At 39.5% G+C, this 15,724-nt stretch overlaps 1 protein-coding gene across 1 annotated transcript in view; it reads right to left on the reverse strand.

The window, feature by feature from the left end:
• The window catches only part of CWC15 (CWC15 spliceosome associated protein homolog), a 304,908-nt gene that overhangs the window by 204,113 nt on the left and 85,071 nt on the right, over window positions 1-15,724 (reverse strand). The window contains exon 4 of the mRNA XM_044071265.1: window positions 8,154-8,245. Within this exon, the coding sequence (XP_043927200.1) occupies window positions 8,154-8,245 (92 nt within the window). The remainder of the gene's footprint in view (window positions 1-8,153; window positions 8,246-15,724) is intronic.

Here is a 15,724-nt window from a genome sequence, read left to right on the forward strand (position 1 = left end):
GATTGTGACTATTATTATTTTGTTGGTTGATGAGCCTTTCACTACGACGCAATGGTTCACTTTGAGTTGGCTCATCAACGAATGAAGTTGAGGCATTGTTGTTATTATTATTAAGTGAATGTTGGTCATCTTGTACAACAGGAAAACTTTGATTATTCATGTTTTCTGACCTTATAGATGGGGGGTCAGGATACGCTTCATTGTTAGCGTATGCTGTAATGTCCCTCTGTAACTTACGTTTCTTGGTACTCAAAAATTTGTCCATTGCAGTATCAATACTAGTGTAAATACGACAGTACTCAAATTTGTACCTTAAAAAATCAACGTGACTTTTTATGATTTGGTCTAAGGTCTCCAACTCACCCTTATACCTTATGATTTCCAAATCATAAAAATTAATAAGTGCCTTTAAAAATTCAACAGCTTGTCTGTCGAATAGTTCCAATAATTCAGCATGAAATGTAGATCCAGCCACCAAGCCTGCTGGGTATCTCCATTGCCGGAGACCCTTAGGTATAACTTTTTTGTTAATACATTCATTAAGGTAGGAAACTTCAAGTTGGAGTTTCCTACACTTGAACATTTTAGTATCGAATTCCTCGATGGCATTCATTAATGAACTATTCAATTGTGAATTAGGCACTTGGTGGCCCAAACTGCAGGAAGCAGAGTCTGTAAAAAAATCCCCATTGCTAAAAAAGGATGTCATTGAGGGGATTTCCAGTTCATTGCTATTTCTTAATTCAGCCACATTATTGTTGCATTGTCTGTTATTAAAGTTAAAATTACTGGAATTACCTTGTCCTGGGTGAGTAGGACCAGAGGATCCGTTATTGTGAGCGACGTCAGCAAAAGATACATCCATATCGAGCGGTGGTGGTCTGTTGTTATTAACGGTTCCACTCGAAAAATGTAACCCTCTAGCTTGTCTCTGCCCTGGTTGGATCGAACTGGCAGAATCGCCGGTTTGTTGTACTTGCTGGATAACCTGAGACCTTTCAGCTTGTGTTTGTCTCAGTTGAGCAGGAACGGCAGAACCGCTACTTTGGTGTGTTGAGGGTGGAGAAGGTGCGTCACGATTAGCCAAACATGCTGGTGTACGCATTTCAACTGTTGTATTTCCGCAATCTCGGCTTTCTGAAATTTGTAGCGTGCTAGGCTGGTGAAGAGATTTAAAATTACCAGCGCTACACGATGCTTCTACCTTCTACGATAGTGCTTCTACACGACCAAGAAGCACATTAACTAGAGCAGTGAGATTTCCAATAGCATCCGTTTGTTGTGAACAGTTACCCGGTTCCAATACGATATCCGTGGTGTCACTATTATCAAATAGTAGTTGTGAGTCTGCTCCGTTTCCAGCTGCCATCGAACAAAACTCCAAAAACAAATGGCAAGAAGATAAAAACTGATGAAAAAACAAACAAGATGGACCTGGAAACAATGAGAACGGACTCAACGTAATAGGCACTGTTTTATTGTAAGCGCTTTCGGCTCAGTCACTACTAAGCCTTCTTCAGGCAAACAGTGAAAACAGTAACAATAGAAATTTAAATACATTACCTAATTAGATAGTAATTATTAATTAAAAGGGAAATGCTCAGCATATAAAACATTAAACATGTAAAACCTTTATAAATCAAAATAAAACACAGAAACCTCACTGCTCTAAAAATATTCATATGTATAGGAGACCAACCTCATATTACCCATAAATAATAGCAAATACAATAAGCGTTATTCCATATAGCATAAATGAGAATATGTAAATACTTATATTAACACTCATTGCTATTTCTAAACTCTATATGCTTTATAAAAAAAAAATATATATATATATATATATATATATATATATATATATATATATATATAGGTAACAAAATGTTACATATATATATGTATGCATCTAGTTTAAACTAGCTAAAATATAAAATGGAATAACGCTTATTGTATTTGCTATTATTTATGGGTAATATGAGGCTGGTCTCCTATACATATGAATATTTTTAGAGCAGTGAGGTTTCTGTGTTTTATTTTGATTTATAAAGATTTTACATGTTTAATGTTTTATATGGTGAGCATTTCCCTTTTAATTAATAATTACTATCTAATTAGGTAATGTATTTAAATTTCTATTGTTACTGTTTTCACTGTTTGTCTGAAGAAAGCTTAGTAGTGACTGAGCCGAAAGCGCTTACAATAAAACAGTGCCTATTACGTTGAGTCCGTTCTCATTGTTTCCAGGTCCATCTTGTTTGTTTTTTGCTCAAAACATCCGCTAAGGAGTTCTGTGCTCCTGGCAGAAATCTTGCCTGAAGAGTGAGGTGCAAACTGAGAGCAGTCTCCCACAAAATCATAGCTTGTCTGCAAAGAGGGTACGAATGGGTTCCCCCTTGCTTGTTGATGTACCACATGACAGTTGTGTTGTCTGTTTGAATCAACACTTGTCCTGGGTGAAGTAGATCCTTGAAAGCCATCAATGCAAATTGGACTGCTAACATCTCCTTCAAGTTGATATGCAAATGTTGAAGTCTGGCAGGCCACGTGTCTTGAACCCATTTTCCATTGAGGTGTGCTCCCCAAGCCTTGTCAGAGGCATCTGTCGTTAAGATCTGACTCGCCTCTGGTCGGGTCACAGAGAGTCCCTTGTTTAGGTGACATTCCTGAGCCCACCACAAGAATTCCTTTTGAATGCAAGGTATTATCTGAATGACAGTGTCCAAATCGTGGCAGTGTTGAGTCCATACACTTTTGAGATACCATTGTAGCTTCCTCATATGCAGTTTGGCATTGGGAAGCACCAGAATACAAGATGCCATGAACCCCAAGGCTTGAAGGACTGTCCTTGCAGTCAGCCTGGACCGTAGAGACAATTGTTGGAAGCAAAGTGTAAGATTTCTTTGCTTGTCCGGGGTCAAAAAAGCCATCTGAGAGGCTGTATTCAGTCTCACACCCAGAAAGCACATGTCTTGAGAGGGTACTAGACTGGACTTTGTTTCGTTCACAGAATACCCTAGGCACCTTAACACTGCCATAACATACTGTAGATGGTGAAGTAGCTTGTCTTTGTCTTGAGCAAGAATCAGGCAATCGTCCAGATAAGGATAAATTTGTATTCCTCTTAACCTTAAGAAGGCTATCACCGGAGCCAGAACCTTTGTGAACACCCTGGGCGCAGTAGATAAGCCAAAGGGCAATGCAGAGAACTGATAATGTAAAGTCCCAGCCCGAAAACGCAGGAATCTCCTGCAACTGGGCCTGATAGGAATATGAAGATAAGCCTCTTTTAGATCCAGAGTTACCATCCAGTGATCTTTGCCCAACAGAGGCAGAAGTTGTTGCAAAGTCAACATTTTGAATTTTGGAATGTCCAGGTATGTGTTGAGGAGAGATAAATCCAAAATTGGCCTCCAAGTGTTTCCTTTCTTTGGTACAAGAAACAGGCGAGAATAAAATCCTAGGCCCACTTCTGACAGAGGGACCTGCTGTATAGCCCCCATTTGAAGAAGTAAGGAAATCTGTTTGTGAGCCTCCACCTTTTGCTGAGGAGGAACGTCTGGCATGCCCTTGAAAGGAGGCAATGTGTGGAAATAAAACTTGTAGCCTCGGTCTATAATGTCCAACACCCATTTGTCCTGGGTGACTAAAAGCCAGTTTTGCCTGAAGAGTGCCAACTTTCCTCCCAGAGGAGCTGCCAGACAGGAAGGATCTGGCAGCTGAAGATGCAGGTCACTGGGTCTGTTTACGAAAGGACTGGCCCCTGCCCTCACCTGTAGATTGTGCAGGAGAACTCCACGTTCTAGGCCTGAAAGAACCCTGAGCTCTGCCCCTACCACGTCTAGATCTGCCTCTAGACTGTAAATCAGAAGAAGGGTAAGCCCATCCCTTAGTAGGCCAATTTCTGCTAAACTTAGGGGGCTGCACCTGCAAAAAATCCTTAACAGTCTGCTTTGTCTTCCATTTTCTTTAAGACTGACTCCACAGGAGAACCAAACAAAACTTCAGACTGCAGAGGAGCATCCAAAATTCGAGCTTTAACATGCTCTGACAAATTCTGATCCTTAAGCCAGGCGTGCCTACGAATAACTGATCCAGTGGCAGCCACCCTGGAAGAAGCCTGTAAAGCATCAAAACCACACTGCAAAGAATGCGTACCCACCTGATCAGAGGCATGAACCAAATCCTGTAATTCTGCCACAAACTGCAGGCATCTGCTGTGTTCTTTTGAAACAGGGACATGCAGATAGGCATCCTTCAGGTCTAGCGTAACCATATACATCCTTTGAAAGATCATGGATAGCAGTTTTTGAAGGGTTAGCATTTGAATTTTGGGACAGAAGAACTTATTTAACTTTGGCAGATCTAATAGTGGTCTCCAGGTGTCTCCTTTTCTTGGTATGAGGAACACTTAAGTAGAAGAACCTGTGTCACCTTCCCCTGCAGAAAGTGGTTGAATAAACCCTTGTTGTAAAAGATCTAGAAAGATGGATAGAAGAAGGCTGTCTTATTCTTTTGGGGGATTTGGCATCCCTAGGAAGGGTGGTCTTTCAGTTAACTGAATGAAATACCCTTTTCTGTGAGGTGAAGGACCACTGGTCTCTGGTGATGAGTTTCCATTATTGTAGGAAACAGGAGTCTCTCCCTATTAGAAGTAAGGGGGATGATGTGAGACTGGGATGGTTATGGGGCTGTGCATAGTCACATGTGCTCCTGTGGGGGTGAAGGGGAGGGGGTCCTTGGAACCTTCAGGTCTAAGGCACTGATCAGGTTGCCACCTCCTACACTGCCTGATCTTTCTGCTTGAGAAGGCCTCCCTTGTCTTGCCTAGGGGGAAAAAAGAAGGTTCAGATGGAAATTTACTATTATATCTCGCTACTGGAGATGAAAACTGTGAAGGAATTCTATCCATTTGTTTTCCCTTTTTGTCCAACGTCTCAAATACTTTTTTTCTGCAGAAGGGCCAAAAAGGAATATGCATCCAGTGGGACATCCAGTAGTTCAGCATTGACCTGTTCAGAGAGTGGTCAAGTCATTAGCCAAACATGTCTATGAATGGCAAAACCTGAAGCAGTGCATCATAATCCCATTTTAAGAGTGTCTGGAGACTTGCAGTGATAATTTGGTTGTTTCCTGTATGTTTCTTTGTCAGGCCTCATCAGTCCCCTAAGATTTAAAAAAAAATTGTTCTGTTAGAGACTCAACATATTTCAACATGTGGAACTGGCAATTACTGCTCTCACAGAAAGGATAGCAAAAGTATATGCCCGTTTTCCAAATCTATCCAGCAATCTATTTTTTTCTGTCGTGTGGTAAAGGATTTCTAGCTGTACTCTTAGGAGAACCTTTGGGGGATTCAGTAGAAACTAAAGGAACAGCTTGAGGATTGTTGTATAGATGCTTGTGAGTGTCAAGCTTTATATAGAATCTATCTGGTTTCCTTGGTGCAGGTGGCATAGAGTCTGGGTGAAGAGAATTCACATTCAAATCATAATCTAGCACTACATGAACTGGAAGAATAGCCAATTTAGGGATGAGCTCTCTATAATGGGTTTGGGCTTGACAGAATTTCTTGCTTTTCCAATTAAATGTCTCCATCTTATGCAAGTATCCCCAAAGGATAAGTACTCGGGGGGGGGGGGGCAGAAGGGAGAACAACATCCAAATCCAAGTCAAGGTAGGATTGTGGAGGGAGGTGCTCAGAATAGGCCAATTCTTCCTCATCCCCAGATCCTGAGGAGTCAGAATCTTCTTGAAAGAAAACATCTTTCATTCTTTTACTGAGCAAAGTTTCAAGGGAAGACAGCAGGGTCTGGGTAGGCTCCCAAGATTTAAAGAAAGCTATGAATTCCTGAGCTATTTTCAGAAGGTCCTGTGCTTCATCCTGGGTTTGTATCAGCTGAGGACTGGGTAGTTGGCTGAGGCATCTGTTTAGAAAGAAAGTACTTAAGATGTGGTCAAGACTGCAACCACAGTCTGTGCTATTGGTGGAGAAATTATCTCCCTCGGTAACCAATGCCTACGTATCAGAAGTTGAAGAGTGGTTTCGAACCAAACCAACAAGGGCGTGGGAGTAGTCTTATCTAATGAACCTGCAGCCATGGCAGCCTCCCAAGGGGTCATGCCAGAGGGTTTAGGCCTATTAGTCATTGGTCCAGGGGGCTGCAAAGGCACCTCACCCAAGTCATCGGTTGACTAACATGGGTGCCAAAGTTTCATTGGCATTCCACCAAGTCCTTTTCCCTTAATTTTTCTGTCCTTGCATTTCTTGGACAAGATAGCATCTGAAGCTCAGGAATGAGAGGAAGCAGGGGGAATGAATTCAGAGGATTCCACCTGGGCTGCAAGGACTTTGGCCCTATGCTTTAGTGTCTTATCTCAAAACCTAGCACAATCCTGAGAGTTAGAAATGTTGTGCCAAGGCTCTAGACAAAACAGACAGTAGGAATGAAAACATTTATGCAGGACTTGTTTCCCACACTTTAAGCAGTTACTGACCTTTTTAAACATTAATCAGAAGAGAAAAGTCCCCAACAGGGTACTTATTTGAAAGCAGGAAGGAGGAACACTGGAGAAAATGGGCCACCCAATGGACTGTAAGCATCTGATGACAGTGGAGTAGCACATCTGATTGCATTGCTAGAGAGAACTGATGATGGCACTGATGGAGACCACTCCTATACCCTGATGTCCAAACATCAGTGTTCGGTTGGCTATGGATGACGTAAAGACTCTGGAAATCTGGATGGTTCAGGGATTCTGCATGGCAAGAAGCCCCAAGAGTCAGCACTGCAACACTGACTGTGAAGATCATCAGAAGAAGCCACACTTCTCATGAATGAAAACAGCAAGGAAAAGAAAAAAAAATGTGATCACTTACAAGTCAAACAATATTTTCTTGAAATTTTCCAAAAACACAGTAAGGTATCCTCGAGTGTGTCAGCAGATTGATCTCCATCCATCCACAACCCCTTTTCCCATTTTTGCACATGGGGTTTGGGTGTCACAAACAGTGACAATCTAAAGCTAGGGTTCACACAATATGAAAATTGAAGGTCCCTGGCACTTGAGGAAGGTTTGTTTTTACTGAGCAGTCCTAATGACTATGGCAGAAGTCTTAGAGACTACTGGAGATTGATTTCTTCCTTTTGGATCGATCTTTATATTCTTACTCACTTCCTGACATTATTCTAAAATACACCGACCAACTGCATAAAAATATAGGAAAAGTAAAAACAACCACAGGTATAATTTACACAAACACTCTTTCTTTCCTTCTTTATACAGTGTAGTACCATAAAGTTCCTTTATGCAGTACAGGTAGCTATGCTTCAAGCAGAAAAAAATACCATACCTTAAATAAAGAAATAAGCAAAATTTTTGATATTGAAACTCTGATACATTACAAATGACACACTGACAGTTTTCAACAAAAATATAAGTTCACTATTCTGACAAACCAAGCCAGTTAGCAAAAAAACAGTTCCTCAAATAATGTTGTATCTTTCGGCTTTTCCCGGTTAGGGGTCGCCACAGCGGAACTCCGGTCCGCTAATGATTGGCAGTAGATTTTTACGTACCGAGTTGCCAGCTCTGACGCACAACCTTCAACGAAGGTACGCCCATTCACGCATGTCTCCGCACAGAAGACGCTTTAGCTGAGAATCGAACAGGACGTCATACTGTGAGGCGACAACGCTACCACAGCACCACCACCGTGATAAGTAATAATACTAACAACAACAATAATAAAATGATGATGAAAGAAATAAACCTTTAATCATCCACTGCCACGGAAATTCAGGTTAGGAAAAATTTCCAAAAAAAAAAAATCAAAATCTCTGTCCCCAAGCTGAGATACTAACTCCTGACACAGCTGAACGAAGGAAACATCCTCAGCTCTCTCCCACTGCATTGCAGGATCTTCTGCCACCTGGTGACCAAAGCTGATCAGTGCACACTATCTGCTGAGGTGAACAACACTGTTAAGGAGCTGGTCTTAAAGACTGAAGCACTGATATTGCTCCTTAAGTTACAATGCAATTTTGTACCATTTTATAATTCTTTCAAGACATTTAACTGATTAATGAAATCCTACTAATACTCTAACATTAAAATGTTTATTCAGTTTTCTATACAAAAAAAGCACTTACATCTGTCAGTGGGTCATCTGCATCCAGATTTGCTGCAGGGATCTGATCTAGTCGTGGTCGCTTGGATGAAGATGAGGATGAAGATGAGTGATCTGAAAATGATAAAGCATACACAATTATTAATACATGTATATAAAACAAATGACTAGAACGGAGGAATTGTTTGGGATATATGTTTTCACATGTCTTTTCCGAGCAGAACAGCACACTGGAGCACCCTACACATGACAATGAAAGAAATCTGGTGTTCAAAAGCATTCTAATTTTTTAGTGACACCTTTGAAATTTTAGATAAAGGATACAGCCATAAGATGGAGACCAAGAAGCCTACTGCTGTGCTCCCCCATCCACCTCATCCTTACTGTTCCACTATTCATTCCCTCCCTCCTCTTCGCACCCTTCTGAGTTTACTGCTAGCAGCTTGGTCCAACACCAACTACAGTAAACACACGAGAAAACTACTATATGATTTATTAAAAAAATATGCCATCTCAGTCCTAATTCTGGTCTCCTCTGACTTTTAGCCTTTTCTCCCTCTTCCCTATTCTGTCCTTCCTCCTCGAATTCCATATCATCTACCTTTCTTTTTTTTTAGGATACTCAAGATCCAGACAGTCCCTAATATTCCTTCTATTTTCCAGGTTGTAAGTCTACCTCCACATGCAGTTACATATTTCTCTAGTCATTTCTGCCACCACTGTCTGACTTCCTTCTACTCAGTAAAACACCTATTCTAGGTTACGACATTGAGAAATGAAAGTGTCCAATCTATGGGATTAGGAACACCCAACTTTAACCAGCACATTTCAGTTCACAGTTGTCTAAACAGAAGCTGAAAAAAGTACTGGTGTTCAGATAAAACCCGATATTTGTGCACGTCTGGAGTGAGGAGCTCTGTCCCATACAATTCATTCTTACATGTGCTACATAACCTGACTTCAAACTGCATCATGCTTTTGAAGAAGTACATATGTTAAGCTAGTAATTTTCTTAATAGAAAAGTGCTACTCTTTACTGTAGTTAACATTACCCCATAGCTACTTTTGCACCCTATATGACCTAGTTGTTAAGTGCCCAGAAACCCTTTACTTCCTTTTTCTTTCTTATGAGGGTCCCATTTTTCTTTTTGCCTGTTCAAATGTCACATCTTTTCAGAAAAGGTTCTGTCTCAAGGTAAATATGGGCTAAACCTGGTTGAAGGAGGGATGCAATGCAAGCCTTGAAGAAGCAGGTGTGAAAGTCAATGCTGCAGGGCATAAATACCCTGGATGGGGAGAACCGGACATTGAGGCAATTCTGCAAACAACTGTTTTAACTGGTCATGCCAAGGCAAAGGCACTTAAGACTGCTAGCAAGATCAGCTTAAGCTCAACAGACTAACAGAACAGTTCCCGGTGTCCCTTGGATTTGACATGAACTACAGTTTATTCCCAGCAGTGGAGTGGAGTGGATGCAGGTGCCAGGCTGGAGTATTGTCATTAAACATAGAGGGGACCACATAGACATCACAACAATAACTTACCAGAGATGGTAAGGTATAAAAGCATGCAACTAATGCAGTAAAGCCTTATGCCTGTGTGCTACATGGGCAGTCTTGTAAAATATGTCACTGTGTTCACTATGATGTTCTGTATGTCATGTATTCACAAGTAAAACCACAGTAAAAACACGAACTTCGCTGTAAATAAGATCACGGTTCCACAAATGCCATGAAACTGTCAGCTACGATAAAAAAGCCTTTATTCCACTGTGATAGTAAAAACTGGTTAAGCGCTTTCATCTACAGGTAGTAGACTTCCTCAGAACACTCTACAATTAAAAAGGCTGGGTTTATTGGAAAAGCCATTATTTGTATTTAAGACAGGTTGGAATTTAAAAAACAAATTTGAAGGTGGGCTTATAGTCAACAATGAGAAGGGTGTGGTAGGGGGTACTAGTAAGTGTGGAAAATGTAACCAATGCTTTGCTATACTGGAAGACAGGAGCTTAACATTGGGGGATGTCAATCAAACGGAGATTAGATTTAAGAAGGGTAACTGTCGGACCCAACATGTGATATATCTGGCTAAATGCGTCAGATGTCCTTGTTACTATGTGGGAAAAACCGACAGATGTTTAAGAAATCAGATTTATGACCACTTTTATTGCATAAGTAAGAAAGAGACAAAAAATGCACTGCATAGACATTTAGTCGGAAGCCCAAGTTGTGATAGTTTTAAGTTTGCCATTTTAGAGCATGTAAAATCAAACCCTAGGGGTGGAAACATAAAGGTAAAACTGGGTGAGGAGGAGATAAAATGGCAGATATTGTTAAATGCAACTGTTTATCCTGGTATTAATGAAAGTATTTCCATTAAACCAGTATTAGAAGCAAAAATAAATTAGTGAAAAAGTATTTACATTAGATGCATATTTTATGAGTAAGTGATTTTATTGGATTTTAGCAGTATTGTATTAGGAGAAATGTATATATAAGTTATTACTGCACTGAGCACTTTAAATGACAATTGATTACAATTAATCATGTAATCTGATTGGAGGAATTTATGTATTTAAACCCATCTTTTTTAATTGTAGAGTGTTCTGGGGAAGTCTACTACCTGTAGATGAAAGCGCTTAACCAGTTTTTACTATCACTGTGGAATAAAGGCTTTTTTATCGTAGCTGACAGTTTCATGATATTTGTGGAACCGTGATCTTGTTTACAGCGAAGTTCATGTTTTTACTGTGGTTTTACAAGTGGCATTTCGCTGTGTCTTCTGGTTTCGTAGTTGTTAGTTTTAAAAGACCATGGATTCCCTTGACGAGCTGCCATCCATGTTTTCACCACTCAGGAAGGATGAAATACAGAAATTACAATCGGAAATGGCCACTGTAAAGGGAGAGCTTACTCGGCTAATCGATATGATGAGCCAGGCTGAGAGTGGTAAGGAAAGGCAGCAGAGTCTGACTAAGTCAAGCCATATGCAGGAAGGATGTGTTGCTTCAGGTGGTTCCCCCAACAGCCAAGGTAATGGCGTGTCGAGTGTGTCTGGACCCTCTTATTGCGGAGGCGCTTAGGGGTACTAGTGTCTTGGAGGACAGAATAACAGTTGGAGGCAACATTTCGGATGACAATCACAACATTTCGGGGGCTATACCTAAGCGCACGGTGCCAAAAAAACTTATTCAGTTGTTATAAACCAACAGGTTAAAGGTACTGTAAATATTTCAGTTGATAATAGCTCTCAAGCTTCAAATGTTATTTCTAATCAACAACGAGAGCTTGACACTTTTTTCAAAGCTAATTTTGACATCCAATTTAATGGAAACAGCAAACGGGACACCGCTAGAGGTGCGGAACATAGTGGTACCAAAAAAACTTTAAAAGAATACATTTTTGACTTTGGGAAGAAGCTGGTATCATTAAGGGACTTCAGTTGGACAATATGTATCTAAAAAGATGCATTGAACTTAAAACTGTTCCCATGGGTATGTGCTTCTTTAAGCAACCTATGGGCATTGACTTAAATGAAACTAATATTACTGAATGTAGTCAAATATTTGATGGATTTGGGTACAAGTTTATGGAATTCATTATAAAATGTAATGATAGTAAATTAAGTAGAATATTTTTAGAATATGAACAGTTAAATGAGATTATACTGAAAGATTTGTTATTTAGTGAATGGGAAAGTTTAAACAACAAACAATATGTATGGGCTGAAAAAAACAGTAACAAACAGTATGATAGGAAATGCAATAAAATGAAAAGGGATATTGAACATTATGAAAAAAAACAAGTTTATAAGTGGAATAAACAAACTAACATTGGAAGTCGCCATTTTGATAAACAAGGACAGACTAGTGGATTTAGGGGTGACACAGATTTACATAATAGGAAAGGATGGAGAAATAACAAGAGTAATTTTTTAGAAGAAACAAATCAGGGATGGCAAGGAGGATACAGGGAGGACGATATGGGCCGGGAATTTGTAAATCGAGAGACCTCACCTTACAACAGAAGGTGGCCCAACAAGAACAACCAGAGAAGGTGGACATAGGACAGAAAATCATTCAACATAATGACGTTAAGTTTAGTTTAGGTGATTTTAATATTTTCAACTATACACATTTTAAGTTAAAAAAAGAGCATTTTTCACGGTTTTCAAAAGGGATGAAGTACGTCCCAAGTACTAAGGTCAACTTAGTGGATTGTATAGTGGAATTTAAACTATATTTACGGAAAGTAAATTTAGCTTTATATTTTCAGAATGAAAGGGGGACTTTTACTGAATATGAAACTAGGAAAAGAAGTGCATTCATACCCCCTATGAACAACACCTTAGCAGCTTATGAGAAAGTAGTCATTCATGAACTATATAAATACTTTGCAAATAACAAAAAAAATCAATATAAAATATAATTTGAATAAGGAAGAATATGCGGCTTTGAATGAACTTTGTAATGATAACAATGTTTGCATTATGAAACCCGATAAAGGGGGTGGCATTGTTTTATATGACAGCAATGACTATATGAACAAGATATGTGATATACTGCACAATTCCGGTAATTATGAAACATCCTCACTTAATGAATTAAACATTAGTTATGGTCGCATAGATTCGTTTCTAGAAGAATTTTTATTAGGCAAGAGAATTGACACAGATTTGTATAAGTTTTTAAAAACTGAATTTCCCACACTAGCTACAACAGTAGGTATTCCTAAAGTCCACAAGAATGTACTTGATCCACCTTTTTGCCCCATAATTTCTGGGAGTAAATTCAAAACGTTTCCATATGGTAAGCTTATTGACAACTGGTTGAAATGAATATATAAATGGATACCCCATATAATTATTGACTCTCGGGACTTTTTAAGTCGATTAAAACCCGAATTATGGAAGAAAGATATTATTTTTTTAACCATAGATGTCACAGATCTTTTTTCTTACATTCCTAAGGAAGATGGTATTATTAGGTTCAGTAATAGTATTCAGAAACATACACAATTTGTTTGGGATAAAGTAGCACTTATTACATAATTTATGGACATAGTTTTAAGTCATAATTACATTTATTTCCAGGGAGAATATTATAAACAAACTAGGGGCGTAGCTATGGGGGCAGCTTGTGCCCCCATATACGCTAACCTTGTTCTTCTAGATTGGGAAGAGGAGTATTTATTTAAGCGCGTACTGTTTAAGTATGTTAGTTGCTATGTAAGATATTTGGGCAACATTTTTATTTTATGGAATGGCACTACAGAGGAGATGGACATTTTTTATTAATGACTTAAACATGGCTAGTGAGTATCTTAAGTTTACCCATAGCTTTAGTAAAGTAGGAATTCCATATTGGGACACTTACATTTATTCAACTCCAGCAGGGTTTAAATCTAAGATCTACAGAAAAGATACTTTTAGTAATGCCTATCTAGATTATTATTCAAGTTGCCATCCCATGGGGTAGAAGCGGAGCATTTTTAAAGGACAGTGCATCCGTGCAGCACGTATGATGTCCAACTATCATGAAATGGTGCAGGAGTTAAAAAACATTAGTGAGATGTTTAGAAGATGGGGCTATCCCTCTAGACTCGTAAGTGATATTAGTAGTTATGTCCAGAAAGAATGGGGCAAAAAAATATGTACCCTTATTAGGTGTTACAAATTTCAACGCCCCTAGTGGATTGATTACGAGTGAACCCATTAAGAATTACAAAAGAGCGTGCACAGTACAGTATAGTAAACAGAGTAAAGACGTATAAGAAATTATAGGTAAGAATTGGAATATTTGGAGAAGTGACGCTATGGTAGCGGAGAAATTAGGGGAAAAGCCATTATTTGTATTTAAGACAGGTTGGAATTTAAAAAGCAAATTTAAAGGTGGGCTTATAGTCAACAATGAGGAGGGTGTGGTACGGGGTACTAGTAAGTGTGGAAAATGTAACCAATGCTTTGCTATACTGGAAGACAGGAGCTTAACATTGGGGGATGTCAATCAAACTGAGATTAGATTTAAGAAAGGTAACTGTCGATCCCAACATGTGATATATCTGGCTAAATGCGTCAGATGTCCTTGTTACTATGTGGGAAAAACCAGCAGATGTTTAAGAAATCAAATTTATGACCACTTTTATTGCATAAGTAAGAAAGACACAAGAAATGCACTGTATAGACATTTAGTCGGAAGCCCAAGTTGTGATAGTTTTAAGTTTGCCATTTTAGAGCATGTAAAATCAAACCCTAGGGGTGGAAACATAAAGGTAAAACTGGGTGAGAAGGAGATAAAATGGCAGATATTGTTAAATGCAACTGTTTATCCTGGTATTAATGAAAGTATTTCCATTAAATCAGTATTAGAAGCAAAAATAAATTGGTGAAAAAGTATTTACATTAGATGAACACTTTATGAGCAAGTGATTTTATTGGATTTTAGCAGTATTGTATTAGCAGAAATGTATATATAAGTTATTACTGCACTGAGCACTTTAAATGACAATTGACTACAATTAATCATGTAATCTGACTGGAGGAATTTATGCATTTAAACCCAGCTTTTTTTAATTGTAGAGTGTTCTGAGGAAGTCTACTACCTGTAGATGAAAGCGCTTAACCAGTTTTTACTATCACTGTGGAATAAAGGCTTTTTTATCGTAGCTGACAGTTTCATGATATTTGTGGAACCGTGATCTTGTTTACAGCGAAGTTCGTGTTTTTACTGTGGTTTTACAAGTGGCATTTCGCTGTGTCTTGTGGTTATTATGTATCTACAAGTGTTGAGGGGATGAGAAAGAGGTACAAAGTGTTGAAGCTCGACAAGGTGCTGTTGTCAAGACCTCTGTCAAGTCTGTTGATGATGCCAATAGACAAGGGCCTGCATCACAGTCACAGTACACATTGCCACTGTCTCAATCCTGGGTGGAAGTGGATATGCTCCACAGAGGACGCAAGTACAGTAGAATATTCAGAGAACCCTTGTGGCTATAATATACAAGCACATTATCCCCTGAGAGGGACAGGCCTCCTGTGGCTGAAAGCTCCACAACAGTTTCTCCTGCATCCCAGTTAGCAGGATCTGAGGTGTACCCCACTTTTCCTGTGGGCATGCCCACCATTCCATACATGTCAGGTGAAAGCTGTAAACTGTAAAGGCACTGAGTGCACCTGTGCTGCTGGCCAGTATTGGGGACAAATTAGCAGATGTGCAAGAGTGTTACTCACACAAAATCTGCTGCCACAATACAAAAAAAAAATGGCAACACATCTGCATGCTACACCAACACCACTGTGAGGTCCTTAAGCACATGGAGCATAGCCACTGTAAAATGACTAGTTTCTGATGGCTATCGAGGCACATACTACCTCAAACAGCAACACTATGAGATGACTGCCAGGCAATCCTCATGTCTGGCAAAACTAGCAGTGTTGCCCATGGGTAGGGCAGATTACGTACAAGGGGTGAATTTGTATGTGGGCCTTTGCAAGGGAGATGCTCAAAAGCAATATCTAGAGCTATAAGAATGTCTGCAACCCCTTCACTGTAGGCAGTGATGAGCATCTGCCTCCACGGCTGGCGCATCTCACCAG

The sequence above is a fragment of the Protopterus annectens genome, chromosome 5.part0, assembly GCF_019279795.1.
Source record: "Protopterus annectens isolate FY-2018-M chromosome 5.part0, PAN1.0, whole genome shotgun sequence".
In the NCBI taxonomy this organism is placed as follows: Eukaryota; Metazoa; Chordata; order Ceratodontiformes; family Protopteridae; genus Protopterus; species Protopterus annectens.